Source organism: Salmo salar, chromosome ssa05 (genome assembly GCF_905237065.1).
Source record: "Salmo salar chromosome ssa05, Ssal_v3.1, whole genome shotgun sequence".
Classification (NCBI taxonomy): Eukaryota; Metazoa; Chordata; class Actinopteri; order Salmoniformes; family Salmonidae; genus Salmo; species Salmo salar.
In genome coordinates, this window is record NC_059446.1 from 59,888,080 (window position 1) to 59,911,506 (window position 23,427).

The 23,427-nt window shown below is 43.4% G+C and overlaps 1 protein-coding gene across 4 annotated transcripts in view; it reads left to right on the forward strand.

Moving 5' to 3' along the window:
* Window positions 1–20,208, forward strand: part of sema6cb (semaphorin 6Cb) — a 123,892-nt gene extending 103,684 nt beyond the window's left edge. For 3 of the 4 annotated variants that reach the window (XM_014200833.2, XM_014200832.2, XM_014200834.2), the window contains 4 exons: window positions 1,576–1,634; window positions 2,018–2,068; window positions 4,684–4,848; window positions 16,350–20,208. In XM_014200833.2, the coding sequence (XP_014056308.1) occupies window positions 1,576–1,634; window positions 2,018–2,068; window positions 4,684–4,848; window positions 16,350–17,716 (1,642 nt within the window). In that variant the 3' untranslated portion in view covers window positions 17,717–20,208. The remainder of the gene's footprint in view (window positions 1–1,575; window positions 1,635–2,017; window positions 2,069–4,683; window positions 4,849–16,349) is intronic. The other variant, XM_014200836.2, reaches the window with a different exon arrangement.
* Window positions 20,209–23,427: the final 3,219 nt, after the last annotated feature.

Below are 23,427 nucleotides of genomic sequence, written 5' to 3' on the forward strand. Positions count from 1 at the left end.
AAGGTGTGTATGTGTGTGTACGCGTGCGTGCGGCGGTGTGTACGTGCTGGGCAGGTAATCAGAATTGGACTGAGGCTTGATTTATCACATTTTTAACCAGCGGGACAGTGCCATGCAGCAAGCCAATGGAGTGGAACCGAAGAGATTGGCAAATATTATACATGCAGTCAGTAGAGCTATTACACTGTGCCTGCTCTGTCCACGTCAGAGAGAGAGAGTGATATGGTGTGAAATAGTCAGAACTCGAGCATGGCCATGCCTCCAGAACAGATGCAACAGCTCATAAAGGCTGTAATGGGGCTGGACCGGAGAGCAACAGGGGACACATCCCCCTCTACTCTCTCCTCCCTTACACTCTCACTCCAGAGGTGGCATAAATTCTGCCGGCTGCTTTGGGGCTGGGGGTTTTAGCCAGAGGTGAATTGTTTCCATGGTTTCCTGTCTCTCTCCCGTCACTGTCAGCGCTTGGGGACGGCGTGCCAAAGAGGCCAGTCTAGGCCTCTCTCCGTGGCTCTTTCTCTCAAACTCTCTCAGAATAAGTAAATACGTTAATTAAACAAACAGAAAGGGAATGGAGGCATACAGTAATACTGGTTACTAGTTGTGGTCCACATACACGGACACACAATCACGCAAAATCCCCCCAGGCCGACCTATTCACTCACAAGCAAACCCACTCTGCTGTGGTAATACAACTAATGCTATCGGCTGTCAGTGGGCCCACTGCTGAGCATGGAAAGATAAGTGAAGTTATTATTTCTTAGAGTTTATTATTTCTCCCCTCTGAATTCCCTCTTGATTTGCTCACTGGGTCTGTATTCACTCATCTAGGCCTGCTTCTCATTTAGATGTAATTTGTTTTTGGCCGCGCCTGGAACGTCTGTTTTGTGTAGATGTGTGTTTGGTTGCCCGTGCGTGCGTGTGTGAGCGCGTGTGTTTGCATATGTGTGAATGTTCATGAGTATTTACATCTGTTCTTTTCTTTGATTGCCTGCACAGTCGATATTGCGTCGTAGAAGATTCAGTGTCATTGATGTTATGTTCTGCTTGACTAAGGGGCCACTCACTCCACTGTGCATCAACACAATCACATTACTCACCAGGGGGAATGCATGATTTCTGAATGTGTACACGCCTTTGTTTCATTGAAGAAAGATGAAGTGTCTAATGCACTGGAGCACAACCAAATGTAAATATATACTAGAGGTACTAAATGTCTTGCAAGAATGTGGTGTTTCTTTTGCTGTATAAGAGAAAAAGTGGAACCAGAGAACAGAGTATCATCATGGATGCAACTGGTGGTGAAACATTATTCTTTCTTGGTGATAGCACCTCGACACATCCATTTGAATTTGGACATTAGCAAAACATGCAGACCATGCAGAGACAAAACCAATGAAATGGTTTTCTTTTGCAGCAACATTTATTTAAGTCTTTGTCTTCAACAGAACCATTTTGGAAAGCTTGACAATGTACCCAATTAATGAATGCGGAGGTTGTGTTTAAATGGTGAAAGAGGAATGACACACACGCTGACAGGCCGTTTTGTCCTCTTCTGTTTTTGTTTTTCCTCAGGGGCGGATTTGAGCAGGATGTGGAGAACGGCTACCCTCACTACCCAGACAGCTGCCATGGTAAGGTGGACCAATCATCTGTTCTTAATGGCACTCCACTAGATGCACAGAGCCATCATAAAAACTCTTTCATAACAAGCGAAGGTTATCAAGTGCATTTAATTGTCCAAAATGATACAGAAAAAGTGAATGCCATACTTGGGGAGTGATAGTACAATGAAATGAATCAGCAACTCAGTACAAGTTTAAGTAGCCTGTCATTTCCTAGCTGAAGAGTACCCCGGTGGGAATTTTGCTCTCAATTTTCCCTTGCAGATGGTCACGTTAAACAAGCAGTCAATTTTACATTTAACTAAGCACAGTTTGAGTATTTTACCACTACTCAGACTTACACAATGTACTGTTCTGTCAATATGTCTGTTGCTTTCCCTTTTCTTCTCTAGACGTCCTGGCGACCACACGCAAGCAAAACACTCTTGCTGATTCAGCATATGGTCAGTTGACATTTCTTTATCCTCTATTTTTAAAGCTTGTCCGAACTGTCTGAGGTTGTTAGCGAACAGGCTAACGCTAGCAAAGCCTGGTAAGCAACATCTCTATTCCCCTTTTTTGGACTTGTTATGCAACATGAGCAGTTCAGGAGAGTTTGTTGCATAGAACAGCAACACCACCTCTCTCACACAAACAGCTATCTTTAACATTGGAGCTATAATTCAAAGCTAGTCGCGGCAGCAGCACCAGCATGGATGTTTGACAGGCTAGCAGCGCCAGTGGCCAAGCTGCCCACTTCCCTTTATCAAGGAGAATCATCATCCCTGTAACGCTCCGTTACTCCCCACTGCCTTCCCATAGAGCAGGGTGGCTACAGAGCTCAGTGGCTGGCAGCAAGCACATTGCTAGCGCTAGCTCTCAGCTGAGATGTAGTCTAATGTAGCATTAATAAACAATTACTGTAGAATTATCTTTGAATTATGATAGTGACATCCCTGGGCCATGACTTAATGATTGTTTTTTTGTCAGAGAGCAGAATTGTTTACTGCTCTTATTGACGTAGCTCAGTGGTTTTCGGTTAGCCGGTTAGTTAGTTAACTAGTCAGGAAGTTAGTGATACAATTGGTGAACTCATTCAGGCTCACTTCTCTCAAACTTACTTGTCAGTCTAATTCAATGGGAATCCACAATTTTCCCCAAAAGGAGTTGCTGGTAAAAAAAAAATAATAATTAACCCTTTGTCATCTTACAAATTATCCATGGGTACTGATGGTGGCTGCTTTTCCCTAGAAGTGATAAACACAGCATTGAGACCATCTTAGTGAGAGTTGCTGGCCATTATATCTCAACAATACCATCCATCCAGGGTCCAGTCCAGCCACTCTATCTACTTCAGAAAACAAGCAATACTTAGCCTCAGACCTCCACATTCCCACAATGCCTTTGTTCTCCGTATCCTCTCTGCTGGAGGAAGTAGTGCCGCTCAGTAGGCAGTGGGACTAGATGAGCAACCCCACTGCCTAATTCCGCCAGGCGATTACTCCATCCATGCCTCTGTACTCTGTTTGAAGTACTTCACAAACCAGACTTCAGACTTGCAGAATGACAAAAGCCTTTGATGAGTCCAAGCTGAAGATCAAGGTTTCCCCACAATAGAACACCCCATAATGTTGAACAATGCCATTCTCGCTGGTGTGCATTGGTTCCTAAATCCTCTTTCTTACTATTACCCAGAATGGAACAATCCCATCACATAGAGAAAGCAGCGAGAGACAAACACCCAGCAGTGTGGACAATCAAATCATTCCCCATTGCATATTGTGCTTTTCTCCTTTCTTTTCTCTCTGTAAAGGAGAAAGCAATGTACACACACAATGTTGATAAATTGAACTAATAATGCATCCCTGGTACTGTCTGGCATGCCAAGGCTGAACTTCCCCGGTGTGCTGTTTTAATTTGCCTGGCGCAGATGGCGCTCTGACAGGGCACCTTATTCAGAGTGAAAACTATTAACTGGCATCGAGAGCGGGCCTTTCGCTTTCAATCTGGGCTGGCACCCTCCAGTATGCTAACATTATGGCCGGCTTATTAGCGAAACATCCACGTCAATAGCGGCGTGCTGCACACAAGGCCTCAAGGACATCCACTGTCAGAGAATTAGGAAGACACTCATGATGGTTGTTGTGATGATGACAGTGCTTTCTACTGCCAGGTCTCTCACAATACAGACCCGTATTGGATCCACAGACTCAGACGCCACATAACCCCACAGTACCAGTACAGATCCTAATTGGATATGTTGCCATTGTCACATTTTCCATAAACATTGTCACATTTTCCATAGACCATTCCCTATGTAGGTTAGACGGTAACTACCTGTAAAACAGTTTAGTGAAGCAGAGAACCAAAAGTTGCTGTAAGTCATTACCTACCATTACCTCAGCTACTGGTATCTATTTCAACTCATCTGTCAAACTACTTAGTAAAGAAAATCGGACGTGAAAGGTAACTGTATATCAAAGTTTGTATGTGCTGGAAGAGTCATTCATGCACCAGCTTGTAGCGTCCACAACAACAGGGTTTTGCTGTGCAGGATGTGCTGCAGTGCCAGGTGCAAGAGATTCCTCACTGGTTCAGTAACAAAGGGAGCAGGTTTGGAAATCTTAAGGCCGGCACTGCAGCCAAATCATGACCATATTGGCCCTGAGTGTTTTTCTCCAATGTCTCGTAATTTCTGCAACGCCTGAATGTTTTATCTATTAAGGGCATTAAACAGTGGGAAAATCTTTGGTTCTAAAGCGCTGAATCATGTTGCACCTATGGAGGAGTGCTTTACTTGTAATGTATAGGCTACCTACTTTAGTTATTGCAGTCATGGATTCAGTTGAATTCTCTTCAAAGCGCTCTTTATGTTAATGTCCTCATTGTCATCATCAGCTTAACAGTAATTATGACAGGAATCTTTTTTTCATGCTGGATTTACATATATTTTTCTCCAAGGTACAAAGAATCCTTCCCTTGTCATAAATCAACATTATATTTAGGTGTTTTTGTGTGCTGCATTTCCATTTCACTAACGGGTCACTTTGTTACCCCTCCCCCACCTGCACAACAACAGGGAAGACCACACCCACAACAACCGCCAGCACAACCAATCAGGTGGCCCCATTCCCTAAGGTGGCAGGTGACTCTGAAAGAGGTACAGGTCCTGATGGCGGTCCTCCAGTCCCAGTTGGGGACCAGGGGTCACCTGACTCGGAACCAATCAGTGTGGAGATGGAGGGTAAGGGGGTGGGGTGTCTGTGTCTGCTGAACTTTGACCTGCACTGGATTGCATTGATGGGCCCTGAAGCTTCACTGCACACTATACTAACCAAGATGAGCACTAACACTCTAATCTTTGTGTGTAGGACACTAAACATTTAACCATATATCCACTCACTTAATGAAGCAACCATGAGTTAGAGAGGCTTAATCACATAAATAGATACTGCATTGGATCCAATTAACCCTTCAATTAACTCTTCCAAACAATGTCCTAACAAAATGACTCCTGCATGTCTCCTCTCATCTCTTATTTAGTCCATCTACTAGGGTAGCTCTCCAGCGGGATACACTTTAACAATCACACACGACCAAGCACGTCTTCTCTTCTCACGCTGTCTAGAGCGCAGCTTCCTGAATGTCATTCCCAGATTACTCCCAATAGGAGCTCCTAATATTCAGCAGGATGGGAAGACTGTTTGTTGATGCTATTTCCTTTAGCCCAGGCTCCCCTTGCTGCGCTCCTCTGGCGCCTTGTCAGGAGTCCATAAATCCTTGGTAGTGATGGGTTCCATTCAGGCCGACAGAGTCTCCGGCTGCAATGATGAGCCACTCAGGCTCAAATGAGAAAAGCCTGTAACAAATAAATAACCAGCAGCTGGCGAGCGGACAAGGGGAAACCGTAATAGAAACTTGGGCAACGCAATCTATTTCAGCATGGGCTAGTGTCGCCTGGCTGCCGGTTCAATCAAAAGCACGGAGACCTGGCTGATAAGGCGAGAGAGGAACTGTTCTGGAAGTAACAGCGTGGCAGTTCCAAGGAAGGTCTCTCTCTCTGATGCACCCACACACTATACTAGCTATAGGACACGTGTGTGTGTGTGTGTGTGTGTGTGTGTGTGTGTGTGTGTGTGTGTGTGTGTGTGTGTGTGTGTGTGTGTGTGTGTGTGTGTGTGTGTGTGTGTGTGTGTGTGTGTGTGTGTGTGTGTGTGTGTGTGTGTGTGTGTGTGTGTGTATGATGCTATTGGTTTCAGTTAAGGAACATCGTGGAAACTTCAGATGAGATGCAGTATAGGTAGAATAGGGGTCAAGAAACTCTGGTAGGGCAGCCATGGGTGCAGGCTTTTGTTCTAGCTCAGCACCAACACAACTCATAATGTACTTCTGTAAACTGAGGTTCATTTGAGAAGAGTCTAGTTAGCTCTGATGTATGTTTAAGGCTAGCCTTGAAGCAGGTTTGAAACATCTTTGGCACAATAAACAAACTATTTACTGCAAGCTACAGTAATAGCAATTCTGAAGCCCTCTAGAATTGCATCCCAACTGCTTTTGTTTATATTTTATGTAAGGCCTACACAGACGCAAATACAAGGTGACATGATTCATCCAGCTACGGATAGAAGCAATGTATTATATAAAGACTATGACTGACCAAAATACAAGTACAAGCACCCCTTTTGAGACCTCGCTGTTATGAACATTTCCAGCAATCATTTAGCTGCGGTTCGACCCTGTGTTTCCATCAAGGGAGAACGCCTACCTCCCTATAGTGTCAGAATGCTTCAACCTACGCGCTTGCAAACGCACATTATTTAGACCCAGCTTTTAGATCTCGCTAGTGTTTGTTTTCCCAGTGTTATTTCCTGCTTAGCTTATTTTAAACAGACCTTCCCCGGGGTCGTCCGCATATTCAAATTCACCTGTGTGGGTACGGCAACAAAAAAAACCTTGCTAGCAGCTAATTTAGCCGAGAAGTACAGGGAGACAACTCGATAATATAGGCAAGCAGGCAGGGCTCTGAAACTCATTAAAGCACTAGGAGAAGAGCAGAGAATGAACTCAGGCTGAACTTCTCTTTGCTGCTGAAGAGGGGTTGGTGTCCTGGGGGGACGGTGCCAGTTCCTTACTCTTATTTATATCTCAGTGGATTGAGGAATATAGACTTCCCGTCTAGCCATAAATACAACTCAACTCTCATATCACCTCTCTTCTTGATTACGACATCATCAGTCATCCTATGTCGCTAAATTCATTTTAAGTTGTGCATTATAAACTCGAAAAATATGGTTAATTTAGGCATATCAACAATCCTATGCAGCATCCTCCTCAAGCTGGGTGTGTACATTAAGCTATTCATCATAACCAGGAAAATGTTGCCCACCTCACTAAAGTGCCTCAGTCACAGCTGTTACAGCTAATTTACCATCATTACTTAGTCATGTGGTAATGACACTAAATAAAGGTCACTTTACCTAGATCACTGTTTCCTTTAATTCCTCTGTCCGAATTACAGGCTCTTTATGATGGCTATGATTGACATCAGGTTTGACTATGAAAACACACACTGTAGGGCTCTGTACTGTACACCTCCCCACGGGTCATATACAGTACATGCACAATACTACATCTTTCCATACGCAGCAAAATGAACACCTCAAAACATGCACTATACTGAAGTTGTTCACAACATGTTCTTGCCTGTCTGTCAACATTAGGGGCTGGTTTCCCATTCACAGATTAACTCTAGTCCTGGACAAAAAAAAAAGCTGATGGTGATTCTCCATTGAGCATGCTTTTAAATCCAGCACTAGGCTTAATCTGTGTCTGCGAAACTTCCTATATGTTTACTGTCACCCTCGGGTTCAGAGTGCTTAGTGTCACCATGACATTTTTATTATCATGTTAACACCATGGAGACCAGAGTGTTAGTCAACATCAGTGTTGAGTGTCCCAGTGACGTTTGGGCCCACAGTGTACTGATCCACACACGCAGTTGTCCTGACTCCTAACCCCGACCCCTTACCCCTTTCTGTCTCCTCGACTCCTGACCACTGGGGAATAGTTCTCTATTAACCTGCTTGTTTTTCGGTTGGACTAACCCTTATCTGCCTCCTTTGTTGAATCCTCCTCGCCTTCTCTTCCCCTTTTCCCCATATGACCTCTCTACCCAGTTTCAAAGCCTATGACTGAAACTGTGCTTTGTGTGTTTTTGTTGCCTACAAGCAGTTGTTTCTCTGTGGCTTTAGGCGTGCTTTCAGGCCACTGTTTGGTAAAGCTATGGTTCTTCCAGAGCTGCTTTTCTATTCAGACAGTTAATGTTTGTTTAGGGAATTATGTTAGGGATTGGCTCTGGAATACAGTAGCTTTACCAGGTGCTGAATGGTGAATGCCCTCTTATTTCTCTTTTATTTTATTCCAGATGCAACCGCATGTAAAATGTGTCCCACAATGCATGTAGTGCCATGCTTGATTTGATGGTGGATGATAAGGCTATCAGTACTTGAACTATGTCTGTTCCAAAGCTGTTTGAAATGGAAAATGTGTCTTTGAACTGTATTATCGCTCATGTTTTGACAGATAATATCTTGGTTTTCAAAGTCAGTGTTGAGTGATATACTGGGATATTATGGCAAGTTGGTCTCTACTTGCCAGGTTCTAAGGTATTGTACGTTATTTGTAATAAGGGATACCTGGAGAAAATGGATGGCCTTCCCTTCAGTAAAATATATTTTTATCCGACCCTCCCTGAATGCTTGGAGAAAAAAAATAACAAGTGACCCTCCGCAATACCCCAAATAATAATTAAAATATAAAGTGGATATCAAAAAACATGCCTAGCATTTACCCTCACTCCAAGGACAGACGAGAGCCTTAGATGCTGTATGCAGTTTTAGAAACTGTTCTTCATTTCGTAAGCTTCACAATGCAAAGTAGCCAGAAGGTTGTGGATTCGCAAACCACCACGGATAAGGGGGGGGGGGGTGAAAAGATATTCATTATAATAAAAGCACTACATGAATCTATCCTCTTATTTGCGGTCTGTGAAAAAAAATCATTTTATAATGAATTTCTATGCAATTCTACGAAAATGACCGGAGACGGGCAGAATGTTTTTATACCACAACAGAGCATGACAATGAATGAGCGCATGCTGCAGCACTGGATGCATTTAGATTTCTATTCAGGCTATTGTTAAAAAATAGGATATATTGGCCTCCGGAGTGGCGCAGCGTCTAGGGCACTGCACCACAGTGCTTGAAGCATCACTCCTGCCCCGGGTTCGATCCCAGGCTGTGTCACAGCCGACCGGGAGACCCATGAGGCAGCGCACAATTGGCCCAGCATCGTCTGGGTTGGGGGAGGGTTTGGCCAGCTGGGATTTCCTTGGCCCATTGCGCTCTAGCGACTCCTCCTTGTGGTGCGCCTGCAAGCTGACTTTGGTCGCCAGCTGGACGGTGTTTCCTCCAACGCATTGGTGCGGCTGGCTTCCGGGTTAAGCGAGCAGTGTGTCAAGAAGCGTTGCGGCTTGTTTTGGAGGACGCATGGCTCTAGACCTTCGCCTCTTCCGAGTCCGTAGGGGAGTTGCAGTGGTAGTGGTACAAGACTGTAACTACCAATTGGATATCACGAAAAAGGGGTAAAAGTACCACAAAAAAAGAGGATGGTCTAAGTTTGGAACACTCCTAAAGTGATCAACTGTTAAAATGTATCGCAACAGAACCAGATACAACTGAAGTATCTGATCATCAATGAATAAGAGAAAAAGCTATTCATTGTTTAACACCGCAGCCACATAATAGGTATGCCTATATGCATTTGTAAAAATAATAATAATCATTTGGGAAACTATCATTTATGGGGCGGCAGGGTAGCCTAGTGGTTACAGCGTTTGGCTAGTAACTGAAAGGTTGCAAGTTCAAATCCCCAAGCTGACAAGGTACAAACCTGTCATTCTACCCCTGAACAAGGCAGTTAACACACTGTTCCTAGGCCGTCATTGAAAATAAGAATTTAACTGACTTGCCTAATTAAATAAAGGTAAAATAGAAAATATATTTTATTCCATGATATTGTTGTTACACTAAACCCTCCCCCTGACTGAAATTGAAAAAGCATGACCCTTCCCCATTTTCCTCCAGGTAACTATTGTGTACATTTCAATATCTCCATTAGTGCCTTATTTTATTTTTACTTTTACCAGTATTCAACACAAGTCTCCTCAGTGAAACCTCTTGATGCTCTACATGCATCAGCACACTTCTAATAAAATGCCATGTTTATTAGCACTATTTTTCAATTGGAGTGAACCAGTTACATTACAGCGTATCATATTACCTCATGTGTGCATAAATCAAGCTGCATCCAATTGGTTGGGCACTGATGTGTAATATTATGCATATTCTTAATAATGAGAATACATGATTGAATTCATTCACACGATCACCCAGACCCCCTTTCGCACACACACACTCACACACCACACACACGAACGCAGAGCGTTAACTCTGTTCATCATTACCCAAGCATCAGCTATTTGAACTGTCAAAGTACTCTGAATTTTAGTTAGCAGACTCTTGTTCGTGTCTAATTTTGAAAACACTCTCAGTGCTTGGAGTGTTGCAGCCGATGATTTGTTGTTGTGTTTTCCTCGGCAGAAAATACATCTCTGGCATTAGTTGGGGGTAATGGTTGCCTGCGACGCCTGGGGCCATTTTGACTCATTGCGGCACTATGGAATGAAGTACCCTTTAATGGAACTATTACATTCTCCCCTTAGCTGTAGAGAAACAGAAACTAATTAGGCTATTTTGGAACGTCTTTACTTGACGCAGATATAGAACTCAGGAGTCTTTTCCAGTGCTTAGCTACAGTGCCTTCAGAAAGTATTCACACCCCTTGACTTTTTCAACATTTTGTTGTGTTACAGCCTGATTTTTCAAATGGATTAAATTGAGATTTTTGGTTCTGTCAAAGTGGAATTATGTTTTTCGAAATGTTTACAAATTCATACATTTTAAAGCTTTTAATCTTTAAGGACTGGGGAGTTTTTCAGGATAAAAATGAAACGGAATGGAGCTAAGCAAGGCAAAATCCTAGAGGGGAAACCTGGTTCAGTTTGCTTTCCACCAGACACTGGGAGATTAATTAACCTTTCAGCAGGACAATACCTAAAACATAAGGCCAAATCTACGCTGGAGTTGCTTACCAAGAAGACAGTGAATGTTCCTGAGTGGCCACGCTACTGTTTTGACTTAAATCTACTTGAAAATCTATGGCAAGACCTGAAAATTGTTGTCTAGCAACGATCAACAACCAATTTGACAGAGCTTGAAGAATTATGAAAAAGATTATGGGCAAATGTTGCACAATCCAGGTGTGGAAAGCTCTTAGAGACTTACCCAGAAAGACTCACATCTGTAATCGCTGCCAAAGGTGCTTCTACAAAGTATTGACTCAAGGGTGTGATACTAAATAAATGAGATATTTCTGTTTTTCATTTTCAATACATTTTGAATTCAGGCTATAACTCAACATTCAAAAGGCACTCGCACATCTGAGCAATCTTTTTTGCAGGTGCACAAGATGTTGAACAAGATGAAGGAAAAAGGGAACCGCACACTGCTCTTGATAGTATCAGTGCCTTCGTCAGAGCTCTGACGAAGGCCGTGAGGCCAATACGTAAGCTTATTAAAGATCAGTGATACTATCAAGAGCAGTGTGCAGTTTCCTTTTTCCTTCAGGCTATAACACAACAAAATGTGGAATAAGTCCAGCGGTATCAATACTTTCTGAAGGCACTGTAAGTGCGATCTTGAGCAGTGAACTTTTCCATTGTGTCAGTAATCTTTAAAGGGATAGTTCACTCTGAAAACAACATTGGAATTGTCCCAAAGTCGAGCTGTCTATATTCCACACCATAGTTAGGCATCAGCAATCAGGATTACCATAAACACTGTAGTTCAATAATCGGTTGATGTCCAGCTTATCCAAAATCCCTGAATCTCAAGACCATCCATTTGGCCATCAACACTGCAGATGGCTAGCTGATTCTATGGTGCACATGCTGTAGAATAAAAACACAGCTTGACTCTGAAACACTTCTTAGGTATGTACAGTAGTAGTTCAGTTGGAGCTAAATGAATCTGTATGATTTTATATAACTATCGGTTTTAAGCATCTCAGAGAAGGGTTAGACGTGAGTCAAAGGTGAAAATCTCTGCTTTCCTTGTTTATGTTTCACTTCTTTTGTTTTTGTTTGTTTTGGAGCCATTTAATCACCTGCTGAAATAGCACTTCACACTCCAGAATCGACACGTTCTCAACTTTGGCTCCTCGCACAACCCTTCCCTAATTAGTGAAACGCAGAACAGACTCCAGGTTGCGTATAGCTTTAGCTTGGTTACATAATGCACAGCCTTGTCTATTTTTACCATTATGGATATAATCGCTCAGTGTTTCTCTCATGCAGCGCTATGAGAGCGTCAAGCGGGGGCCTTCTACGTACCAAAACACAGCTGCTTCTGAGAGCGAGGCTTCAAAACCCACCAGGCTGACAATCTGTCACTCACTTTGACACATCTCTCTCTCTCCATCTTCTCCCAGCCTCCCCCTTACAATCTGTTCCCTGCACATTCTTTCTCACACTCTATTTCTGTCACTTTTTTGTCCCCAGCTTTCTGCCACATTCTATTTCATTTTATTTTCTCTAGTTCTCTTGCTCATCTTTTTTCTGTCCTGTTCCGCTCTCTCTCTTTTCCGTTGCCTGGCAGTTTCTTACTGAAGTTATATTTTCTCTCCCTACTGTATCTCTCTCTCTCTCTCTCTCTCTGTCTCTCGTCCTCTTGAGCATGAATACTTCCAGCTGTCCCCCCCCCTCCCTTTCTGTCACCATTTCTCTCCTCCTTCCCTCCTGTCCACTCTCAACCATATGTGTGTTTACCTTTTAGAAGACCTGAGAGTTCTTAATGTGTGTGTGTGTTCCTGTTCGTCACGCGTTACACATATAGTAGGCCTCTGTTCAACAGAGATCATGCTGAACCCACACTTTGGCTAAAGATATAGTGTGACAACCAAGAAAAACAAACACTGAAAAACACTCAGTTATTAACATTATATAAACCATTGAGAGGAGGTTGTTATTGTTGCTTTGAGTAGCTTCAATTATCCTGCGGCACCACATATCTTTATATAACACACCTATATTTTACTAACATTTTTATACAACCTCTACCACTTCACAGGTGCAGGCAACTAAAATGAATGGTCACATGTTACATTAAAGCAAAGCTCTCAAACCTTTTTGTCTCACCTCTTTATCAGAGGTGTCATACAATATTGGGTCATAAAATGATTAATTTGACCCTTTTTAAAGGTATTTTCTTTCAACTCTGTATTGAGGCAATGCATTACACTGTTTGCCTGCATGCTATGCCTCCTGTGTGCCATCTAGCAGCACACCAGTCTCCCACATGCCATGATTCAGTGGGTATTAATTTCACTGTGACCATGCCACCATATGTCACGCATACGGCCCGATTGAGTCATCCACCCCAGCCCCAAACGTGTTGTGACAGGTTGTGCGTGGGGTTGGAGATCTGTGTACCTCCGCTGTGCATTTCCCCACTGCGGCTCTTGACTCATAGCTCCTCGGCCATGTGGAACCCTTCAATAGTCATAGGGTCCTGGTCAGGGGGCCCAGATGAGTCACAGAACTGGGAGCCACAGGGAGCCTGGGGGAAGCCACACAGAGACATGGGCATCCTGACCTGTATTATTCAAAAAAAAACATACTGCCTCGGCTCACTCTGACACACTGGCCTAGGACAGATAGGATAAACGAAGCATCGCCATGCCAAATTGGATGCAGTCTATCACAGTGCCATCCGTTTTATCACCAAAGCCCCATATACTACCCACCATTGCGACCTGTACGCTCTCGTTGGCTAGCCCCCGCTTCATACTTGTCGCCAAACCCACTGGCTCCAGGTCATCTACAAGTCTCTGCTAGGTACAGCCCCGACTTATCTCAGCTCACTGGTCACCATAGCAGCACCCACCCGTAGCACGCGCTACAGCAGGTATATCTCACTAGTCACCCCCAAAGCCAATTCCTCCTTTGGCCGCCTTTCCTTCCAGTTCTCTGCTGCCAATGACTGGAACGAATTGCAAAAATCACTGAAGCTGGAGACTCATCTCCCTCACTAGCTTTAAGCACCAGCTGTCAGAGCAGCTCACAGATCACTGCACCTGTACATAGCCCATCTGTAAATAGCCCGTCCAACTACCTCATCCCCATACTGTATTTATTTATTTATTTATCCTGCTCCTTTGCACCCCAGTGTCTCTACTTGCACATTCATCTTTTGCACATCAATTACTCCAGTGTTTAATTGGCATATTGTAATTACTTCGCCACCATGGCCTATTTATTGCCTTACCTCCCTTATCTTACCTCATTTGCACACACTGTATATAGACTTCTACTGTATTATTGACTGTATGTTTGTTTATTCCATGTGTAACTCTGTGTTGTTGTATGTGTCGAACTGCTTTGCTTTATCTTGGCCAGGTCACATTTGTAAATGAGAACTTGTTCTAAACTAGCCTACCTGGTTAAACAAAGATGATTTTTACAATTTTTTAATCATCATAGAAATACAATGGATATAGCACTTGAATGGATAGAACTTGCGATTTCAAAGCAGCATGTCAAACTTATTCTGTGATTTTAACATTATCGCCAGGAGAATGTGATAGTACAGTATATTGCATCTCTCTATAGGGGAATGACACCCAGTATTCTATTTACTGATGTAGAGCAAATGGCCCAATTGATAGTGATAGAGAGCTTTGCAGTGCTCTAAAAGCTTTTACTTCCTGATAGCGCTGGGAGAGCGACAGGGAGTAGACACTTTTCCTCTAACTTTGTGACCTACATATAACTTTCCATCAACGCCAGGCAAAGAGACACTCGTGTCGGCAGCTACTTCAAGACCAAAGAACGAAGCCTTGTTTGATGCTAATTCTGCCACATCTTCTCTCTGTTTGTATTAAGAGGCTGTCGAAGAAAAACGGTAACGGTGACAAGTACCCTTTAGAGTTACTAGCAAAGTGCCAGGAGCTTCAAGGCTGATGCCTGTGCTCCTCTATTAACACATCGAGATTTTCCCTGTTGTGCTTTTGTTACTTGTATAGATTCATGATGAGTTTGTGCTTGAAGCTGCAGTGGAGCTTTGTTACTCATTTATTCAGCCTACAATGTGTGCACTGCATACCTGTTCTCCACATACAGTATATACCTAAAGACATACTGTGTGTGCACTGCATACCTGTTCTCCACATAAATACCTAAAGACAAACACACACACTTGACCTAAGAGCATTCTTTTTTAAATGTATCCAAGGACATTCTGTTCTGTGTTCTGCGTGTACTGTAGATTCATGCGAATTATTATTCACATCTCCCTTTCCCTTTTTAAATTAATGAATATCTTTCTTTCAAATGGTATTGGTATGCTGCCTGCATTTACCCTCACAGACTCCAGTTTTCATCCCAGCAATGTTTTCCTTATTCAGACAGAATAATGTATTGGCAACCTATTTGAACAAAACCCATTTAAAGAAATTATGAAGTGTAAGACACTGCTGTCATTGAAATTGTTGTACGAGATGTCTGATTCCACTAAACGCCTAGTTGTAAATTCCCTCAGTGAAATTCCCTTCTAATCAAGTGCCCTCACTCTGTTAAAGCTGAAGCATGTGGCAGCTCTTTGTAATTTCATCGAAAGAGAAAAACCCTCGACAAGTCTCTCTTAGGCCCAATCACCTAAATCCTCCTCCTCATCATCATCTTCAACATCCCATCACCACCATTACGTCTAAAGCTGGCACTATCATTGCCTATTACTGCCTAACCTGAGCTCTCATTACGGGATGAAATTAGCCTATTTGGAACACCTGCATTTCTGCTCCTGGGTGGCCCAAATCCCCTCCCCAGACGTATCAATTTCACAGAGACTATCATTAAGGTTGGAGAAGGGCCTGACACCATAGATGGCAGCAGCCTTTGTAAATAAGCTCTGATTGTGAGAAAGGTGGCTAGTATCACTCCTCCTGTTGAATCTCAGATAACATTAGGCAAATATAGTAGCAGGGTCACACCATCCAAGGGCGTTTTCATAGTGTTGAGATAACCTTGAGATTTTGAGGCGCTTAGTTGCGGCAGTTCAGATGTTTTCCCAGACAACCATTTGAATCAGTCAGACTCTCGTTCAATTAAAGAGTGACACATTCTATGAGCTGGTTGTTCGAGTTGGTTATTTTTGGCAAGTTCATCGCAGGGGCACTCACCCTGATCCATGCATTTGAAAGCACAGCCAGTGTGAATGACATCAGACTCCTGCCAGTGCACCCATCAATATTTAAAACCCAAACTCATTTTGGAGTTGATTTCTCGCTGACTGGGGAGCTCTTGCCCTCTGCCACTCTTTGCAGTTGGCGACGAAAGCTGAGGTCTTGGCAAGAAATACTTTATTGATTCATTAACAGAGAGGGAGGCAAGCCAAGAGGCTAGTTCCAACACCTCTGCAACGCTGCTTCCCACATACTAGAGCTTCTGTAAACACAACCAGTCTTTTCCAGCTGCTGCCTGCTTGACCTTATAGAAATGATAGTCTCTTCTAGGTCTCTGGTTTCATTACACTAAAGACCATTTTGTTCTCGCTCTCTTTTTCTGTGAAGGTGTCCGACGGCCTCCCGAGATGGAGAAGACCAACCACAGTGTCCACTACACCCTGCTGATTGCCTGTGTGCTGGTGGCCTTTGTCCTTGGAGCCTTCCTCTCAGGCTTTCTGGTCTCCTGCTACTGCAACCACACCGGCCACAAGACCAAGAGGCTGGCCAAGGACCCGGAGGCCCCCATTCCTCATGCACTGTCCCTACGCAGCCTGGCCAAGCTCAATGGCCTGCTGGAATGCCAGAACAAGGAGGATAAGATGGAGGTGTCCTCGCCCAAGCTCTACAACTCCTTCTTCCAGAACGGGAAGGAGCATCATCAAGGAGCACCCAGACGGAACGGTGGTCACCACCCAGGGATGTCCATGGGAGACCAGGTCCACCCCCATCACCTACACCACTCTTCGGAGCTCTCGGGTCTGCCCACCCCAGACTCCACCCCTGAACTGCCCATCAAGAACATGAAGGCTTTCAAGAACCAGTGGGAGAAGAACCAGAACTGCAACAATGCCAAGGAGCCCAAGTCCCACAACATGGGACAAGGCTCCAGGCCCAGCTCAGGCCAGCTCCACCAGCAGATCTACCCCTACTCTCACAGTTTCTCCAATGGGCAAACTCTGGCCAATGGGCATGCCTTGGTCGGTGGACCTCAGCACCTGGAGGAACGCAAGATCCACAATACTGAGCGCATGTTGGTCCAGCAGCCTTACCCCTGCTACCCGCAGAAGGTGATGGAGGTCACGTCACTGGACGAACTGCTCAAACACATCCACGAGGCCAACGCCAGCAAGAACGCCCAGGTCATGACCTCATCCGGCCTGTCAGCCAGCGGCGGGTGCCATGGGGGTCAACTAGCCTTTGCCAACCGTGTCCAGCCGCACATCCCCGAGACGGAGTCTGCGCCTTACTACAGCTCTTCCACCCTGCCCCGAGACAGCCTGACCCGCCGCATGGACGTACCTCCGGACATGCCCCCTCACCACCAGTCCACCCTGGAGCGGAGGCACTCTTCCCAGAGACACTCACTGATTACCGCTGCCACTAAGATTGCCAACGGAGGGGGTGGTGGAGGGATGGTCCACCGACAGCAAAGCTTCAGCCAGCGTAACGGCCACCAGCACCAACCGCCCCCTATGCTGGCTCGAATGAACTCCACCGGCAGCGCCTGCGAGATCCACTACCCGCTCATCCCCAACGGGTACCTGACACGCCAGCAGAGCTACAACGGAGAGAAACAGGAGGATACCGGAGGATACCTCCACCGGGGGGCCATAGTCCGCCGGACCACCTCCCTCAAACCCGACGTCCCTCCCAAACCCCTCTTCATCCCTGCCTCCTCTCCCGTCAACCAACAGGGAAACTTCAACTACTGAGGAGAAAGAGGAGAGGAGAACAGGGCAAGAGTGACTGTGCCTCGTCCTCTCCTCTCAATGGGTGAAAAGTGAAAGACCTTTATGAGAAGACGTGCCCTGGATTATGTGGCAGCCATTCTTGCTGTCGACAAACCTCAAACAAACTTGTTATTTCCCCTTTATGTCCAATGCATATCTTTGTACCATATTGGTATTGCTCAGCTACTTGCTTATAGAAGGTGAGGGACTGGGGTTGGTGAAACGCGACCCCCTTAAATTATGCTGCCAATGTCCTCAGTGTGGATTTACCATGCAACTTAGTTGTGGAAGGGTTTGCCATCAAACATCGGACAGCTTAAGATTGAATCTAGAGCTTCTTGTGATGCCTATGAAACTTGCTTTTGCTTACCTTTTTCTTATGTAGTGTTGACAAAAAGTCCTGATCCCCCTAACGTGTTTCTATATATGCATGTGTGTGTATATATATGTGTGTTTTTATATCTACACCGTATATGTATACATATACATATGCAGTATATGTATCCTGTGGAGCGACATCAACAAAACTCCTTTAAAGGTAGCTCTGTCTTTTTGCCTTACTTTGAAACTGAACCCATTATGTTGAAATACATTACTGGTTGGTGTTTGGCATCTCAAATATAAGTTCTGAGGCAAGGCCTCGCCTGCCCCGGTTTCAGCATGGTTAGTATGTGGACTAGGGGAATAAGTAATCATTTACCATATTAACACGTTCATGGTGAATGTACTACTCACATTCAAAAAGAGAGCCAAGATGGTGGATACTGACAAGCAAAGGAAACTACTCAAAGCAACTATGCTAGGCGTTTCTCTTTTTTGGAAAATGGAGACCCTACTATCCTGCCAAGGCCTGAGAAACAGATGAAAGGCATTAATACAGCGGGTCTATGAAGTAGGGTCTACTACAATTCCTAAAGAATGTTTTTATCACATTGGTGCTTAGTTGATCCTCATGAATTCTAATATAATTATCATGTATCACAGAGGACCAGACACTCAACCCCCAAAGAATCAGGATCAAGATCAGATCATCCGCCCCCAAAAGACACTCAACATGGTACATGGTACTCTTAACATGGTACAGACTGCAGTTATTCTAATTATTAACTTTGTGGCTATTGGTTGTAAATAAAGGAATGATACTAGCCAAATGTTAATTGTATGTGTAAATGTGTGCCTTATTTAATATAGTATGTGGTATGGGGTAGGGGTAAATGCAAGGCGCCAAGATGCTATATAATAGGTGTTCGATGATTTTTTTTTTTTTATGGTTGTCGGAATGTGTCATATCTATTGTAGATTTGTATTTCTAACTAGGGTTTTTGATATCCCTGAACTGTGAGCCTGCCAGCACTGGCATAGTGACTACCACAGCTTGAGGCTGCATCTTTTTTGTTTGCCTCCTTTTCATGTGTTTTCACTGGGTTAGCTGTTTCTCTGATTGCTAACTTTACCTTTTGATTGTTTGTAGCATAGCAGGCTACTCAATAGATTAAAATGGGGGACATCAGTCCCTCAGATGTTAAGATTTTTCGGGCTCTCTGATACTCCCTACATGTCACTTGGTCTCAACACCACAGGTACACCACAGGTACACCACAGGTACACCACAGGTACACCACAGGTACACCACAGGTACACCACAGGTACACCACAGGTAGCGGAAAAGATCCGAAGGGTGGGATTTGGTGGGTTTTTTTGTCTGATCAGAAGATGTTGAGTTTGTTTTAGGTAGAAATGGAATGGACTCCCTGATACGATGAGCGTAGACCGGAAGGGATCGGAAGTGTCTGCTGAGCGTTCTCCTCAGGGAGAGAGAGGGAAAGCAGTCAGATCGGCCTCAGAAATACCACTCCCTCTGGAACTCTGTTGTTGCACTTTCTGGGCTACTTCATGGTTGCTGGATTCATGGTCAATTATTTGAGAGAAAAAAAAGCACTTACTGTATCTGAAAATAGTATTTATGCCCTAGATTCCTGAAGCTGGTCTGACCCCAAGTTTACCCTTCACACTTGAATTCACCTTGGGGCTGACCGATCGATACATGAGCCTAAACTACAACATTTGTTATAGATGGGTACTTTCTTGCGTTTTAGGTAAACTAGTTGTTTGGATGCAACACACACATAAGTAGAATCCTCACAGACCTTATGGATCACTCCCATTACACATGAAACCAGTATTTGATTTTGAATGTGACCATATCTCATAACAGGAAAAGGGCAGCTACAGTACTTATTGGTGAGTTGAAGTGAAGTTTATTTGAGTTTGCGTTGACATTGTATGGGAAAGGGAATGGTCTATTTTACTTTTACTAGCTATCAGTATTGCACAGAGTGTAAATACATTCTCTTGGGGGGGGGGATTCATAATGTTTTCATTCTTTGGGCTCTTATGAATTTGGTTTCACAGAATACCATTGTATGTCTCTTATAATAGAAATAAACGAAAATACATTGCAAGTGTGTCACTGACTCTGATGTGTGTCACATTATTCTCACATAGAAGTGACCTGTTTTATTACAAAATTATTTAACTTTATAAAACATTGTCAAGAGTAGGGTTGAATAGCGGGAACAGGTTTACCGAGACTTCCCGCCCAAACCCACTCCCTTTTCCCCGGGATAAATCACTGCAAGAAACCAGTAAATTGTAATAAATTATTTCTATCAAAAGCTTGACGTGAAATTGAACTGTTAAATTATATCTGGCTAAATCTGGCTTCTCACCGGCCTTCTCACTGCTATCTGCATGATCAATCATCAATGCTCAGGGTTGGGACAGAGCGCATCTCAGTAGGCTATGGAGCGCAGTCCACAATGCATTATCTTATCATGCTAACTTATTGTTCTTGTGACAGGTAGGTCTACATTTGCTGCAGCATAGCCTATGCCACAGTAGGATAATATAAGGCCTGAATGCACATCTAATTTACACATCTCCATCTTTCGGGGTTCACTTCTTAATTGTAACAATACTTTTTAATATATTTGAAGCTGCAGAGTTTTTTTAGCAGCCTATCTCTCTAAAATAATTGCTTTAAATCAGCGGATACTTGAGCACTCTGTTTCCCCTCTCCATCAATTTCATTCAAATTGCATCCCAAATAGATCATCCTGTTCAAGATTTATATATACTGAACAAAAATATAAATGCAACATTTTCAAAGATTTTACTGAGTTCCAGTTCATACAAGTAAATCAGTCTATAGAAATAAATTAATTACCCCCTAACCTATGGATTTCACATGACTGAGAATACAGATATGCATCTGTTTGATGATGGGCGTGGATCAGAAAATGTCCTTCGTATAGAGTTGATCAGGCTGTTGGAATGTTGTCCTGCTCCTCTTCAATGGCTATTGCGAAGTTGCTGGATATTGTCTGGAACTGTAACATGCTGTCATACCCGTCGCTCCAAAGCATCCCAAACATGCTCAATGGGTGACATGTCTGGAGAGTATGCAGGCCATGGAAGAACTGGGACATTTTCAGCTTCCAGGAATTGTGTACAGATCCCTGAGACATGGGACTGTGCATTATCATTCTGAAACATGAGGTGATTGCGGCAGATGAATGGCACGACAATGGGCCTCAGGATCTCGTCACGATATCTCTGTGCATTCAAATTGCCATCGATAAAATGCAATTGTGTTCGTTGTCCGTAGCTTATGCCTGCCCATACAATAACCCCACCACCACCATGGGGCACTCTGTTCACGACGCTGACATCAGCAAACCCCTCGGCAACACGACGTCATACACATGGTTTGTGGTTGTGATGCCGGTTGGACGTACTGACAAATTCTCTAAAACAACGTTGGAGGTGGCTTATGGTAGAGAAATTAACATTCAATTATTTTTTGCACGCTCTCTCAACTTGAAGCATCTGTGGGATTGTGTTGTGTTACAAAACTGCACATTTTAGAGTGGCCTTTTATTGTCCCCAGCACAAGGTGCACCTGTGTAATGATCATGTTGTTTAATCAGCTTCTTGATATGCCATGCCTGTCAGTTGGATGGATTATCTTGGCAAAGGAGAAATGCTCACTAACAGGGATGTAAACAAATGTGGAAAAAGTCAAGGGGTCTGAATAATTTCCAAAGGCACTGTATATAATTAGATTAATAGATGTCCTAGCCTACCTTTTTCAGGTAATAAATTCAATGTAGTATAGCCTTTTAGCTAATGAATGAATGATGGATTATGCATACATTTCTCATGTATAGCCTCTTGCTCAATACACACCTGCACTCTGCTGGCCTCTATCCTTAAAAAACACTCCTTAGTTCTTGGAGTCCCAGGAAAAGCTAGACTAGATAGCTTGATGGATTTATCTTTATATTTTTTTGCATTTCTTATACTACTAGACTATTTGAAGAAGAATGCAAGCTCTTGTTTGCTGAATGTTAAATACAGCAGCTGTCACGTTTGTCGTCGTAGAGAGAAAGGGATCAATGCGCAGCGGGTTTCGTGCTCAACATATTTATTTATAAAATAATGCAAACACCACGGAAGAAAACAATAAACAAACTAGCGACATGAAACAGTGAAAGCAGGCTCAACAAAAAGTAGTGCTCTCAAACAACTACCCACGAAAAACAAAGACAAACACACCCTACTATATAGGACTCCCAATCAAAGGCAACTCAACACACCTGCCTTCAATTGAGAGTCCAACCCCAATCAACTAGACATAGAAACACAGACATAGACCAGTGACAAACCCCCTAATACATACATCAACTAACCTCTGCCACGTCCTGACCAAACTACAATAACCAAATATACTCTATACTGGTCAGGACGTGACAGCAGCCAATAGAAAGAAAATAAGAGATTGCGATGGTGGTAGGCTATAGCAGTTGTTTATTCACCATTCATTCTTGAAGTAAAAGGAAGCCATCTGCATCCTATTCTAGTCCTATATTATTCAAGCATGTCATAACAATGATGATAAGGACAGCAATAATGATTTAACTGTTGAAAGCTAGGAAGCAATGAAGCAATAGAGAAAAAGAGGACGTAGGCTAATACACTCGTCAGCCTACTAATTATAAAAAAGTAAAATAGCCTATAATTGTAACTTATAGGCTGCATGCACTGCACCAGCATCACACGTTCTCTCCCATCTTCATGCTTTGAACAAGTGTGTAATTCCAGTCCGTATAATACAATTCAGTACAGTAATACAGTCCACACTCAAAAAGAGTAGCCTACTGGAGCTTGTTTCATTTATTTACCCAAGACAGAATAGCTACATCTATGGGCTTTTATGTTTTCTGTCGAGTGTAATGTTAGGTAACCTATATATTTTATTTTACCTTTATATAAGCAGGGAGTCACCATAGGTCATGTATTGGATGACTGCACAGTCATTTGGGCTTCTTTGGGTTTGGGCTCATAAAATGTATTTAATGTAGTGCTCATAAAATGTATTTAATGTAGGGCTCATAAAATGTCCGTAGTGTATGGCACATCCGGCTTGAATTTTCATGCCGATCAAAGCTCGAATCAAATCCAGACATACAGAATGGGTATGCTTTAGAATGACACTTCTGGTTTTGGCTGGAAATACCGGGTTACCCAGAAGAAAAGTGATTTATTTTAGGGATAGAACATTTGCAAAATACTGGGAAAATATTCAACCCTAGTCAAGAGGACTGTTTACATGCGTTGATGTATTGCTGTTG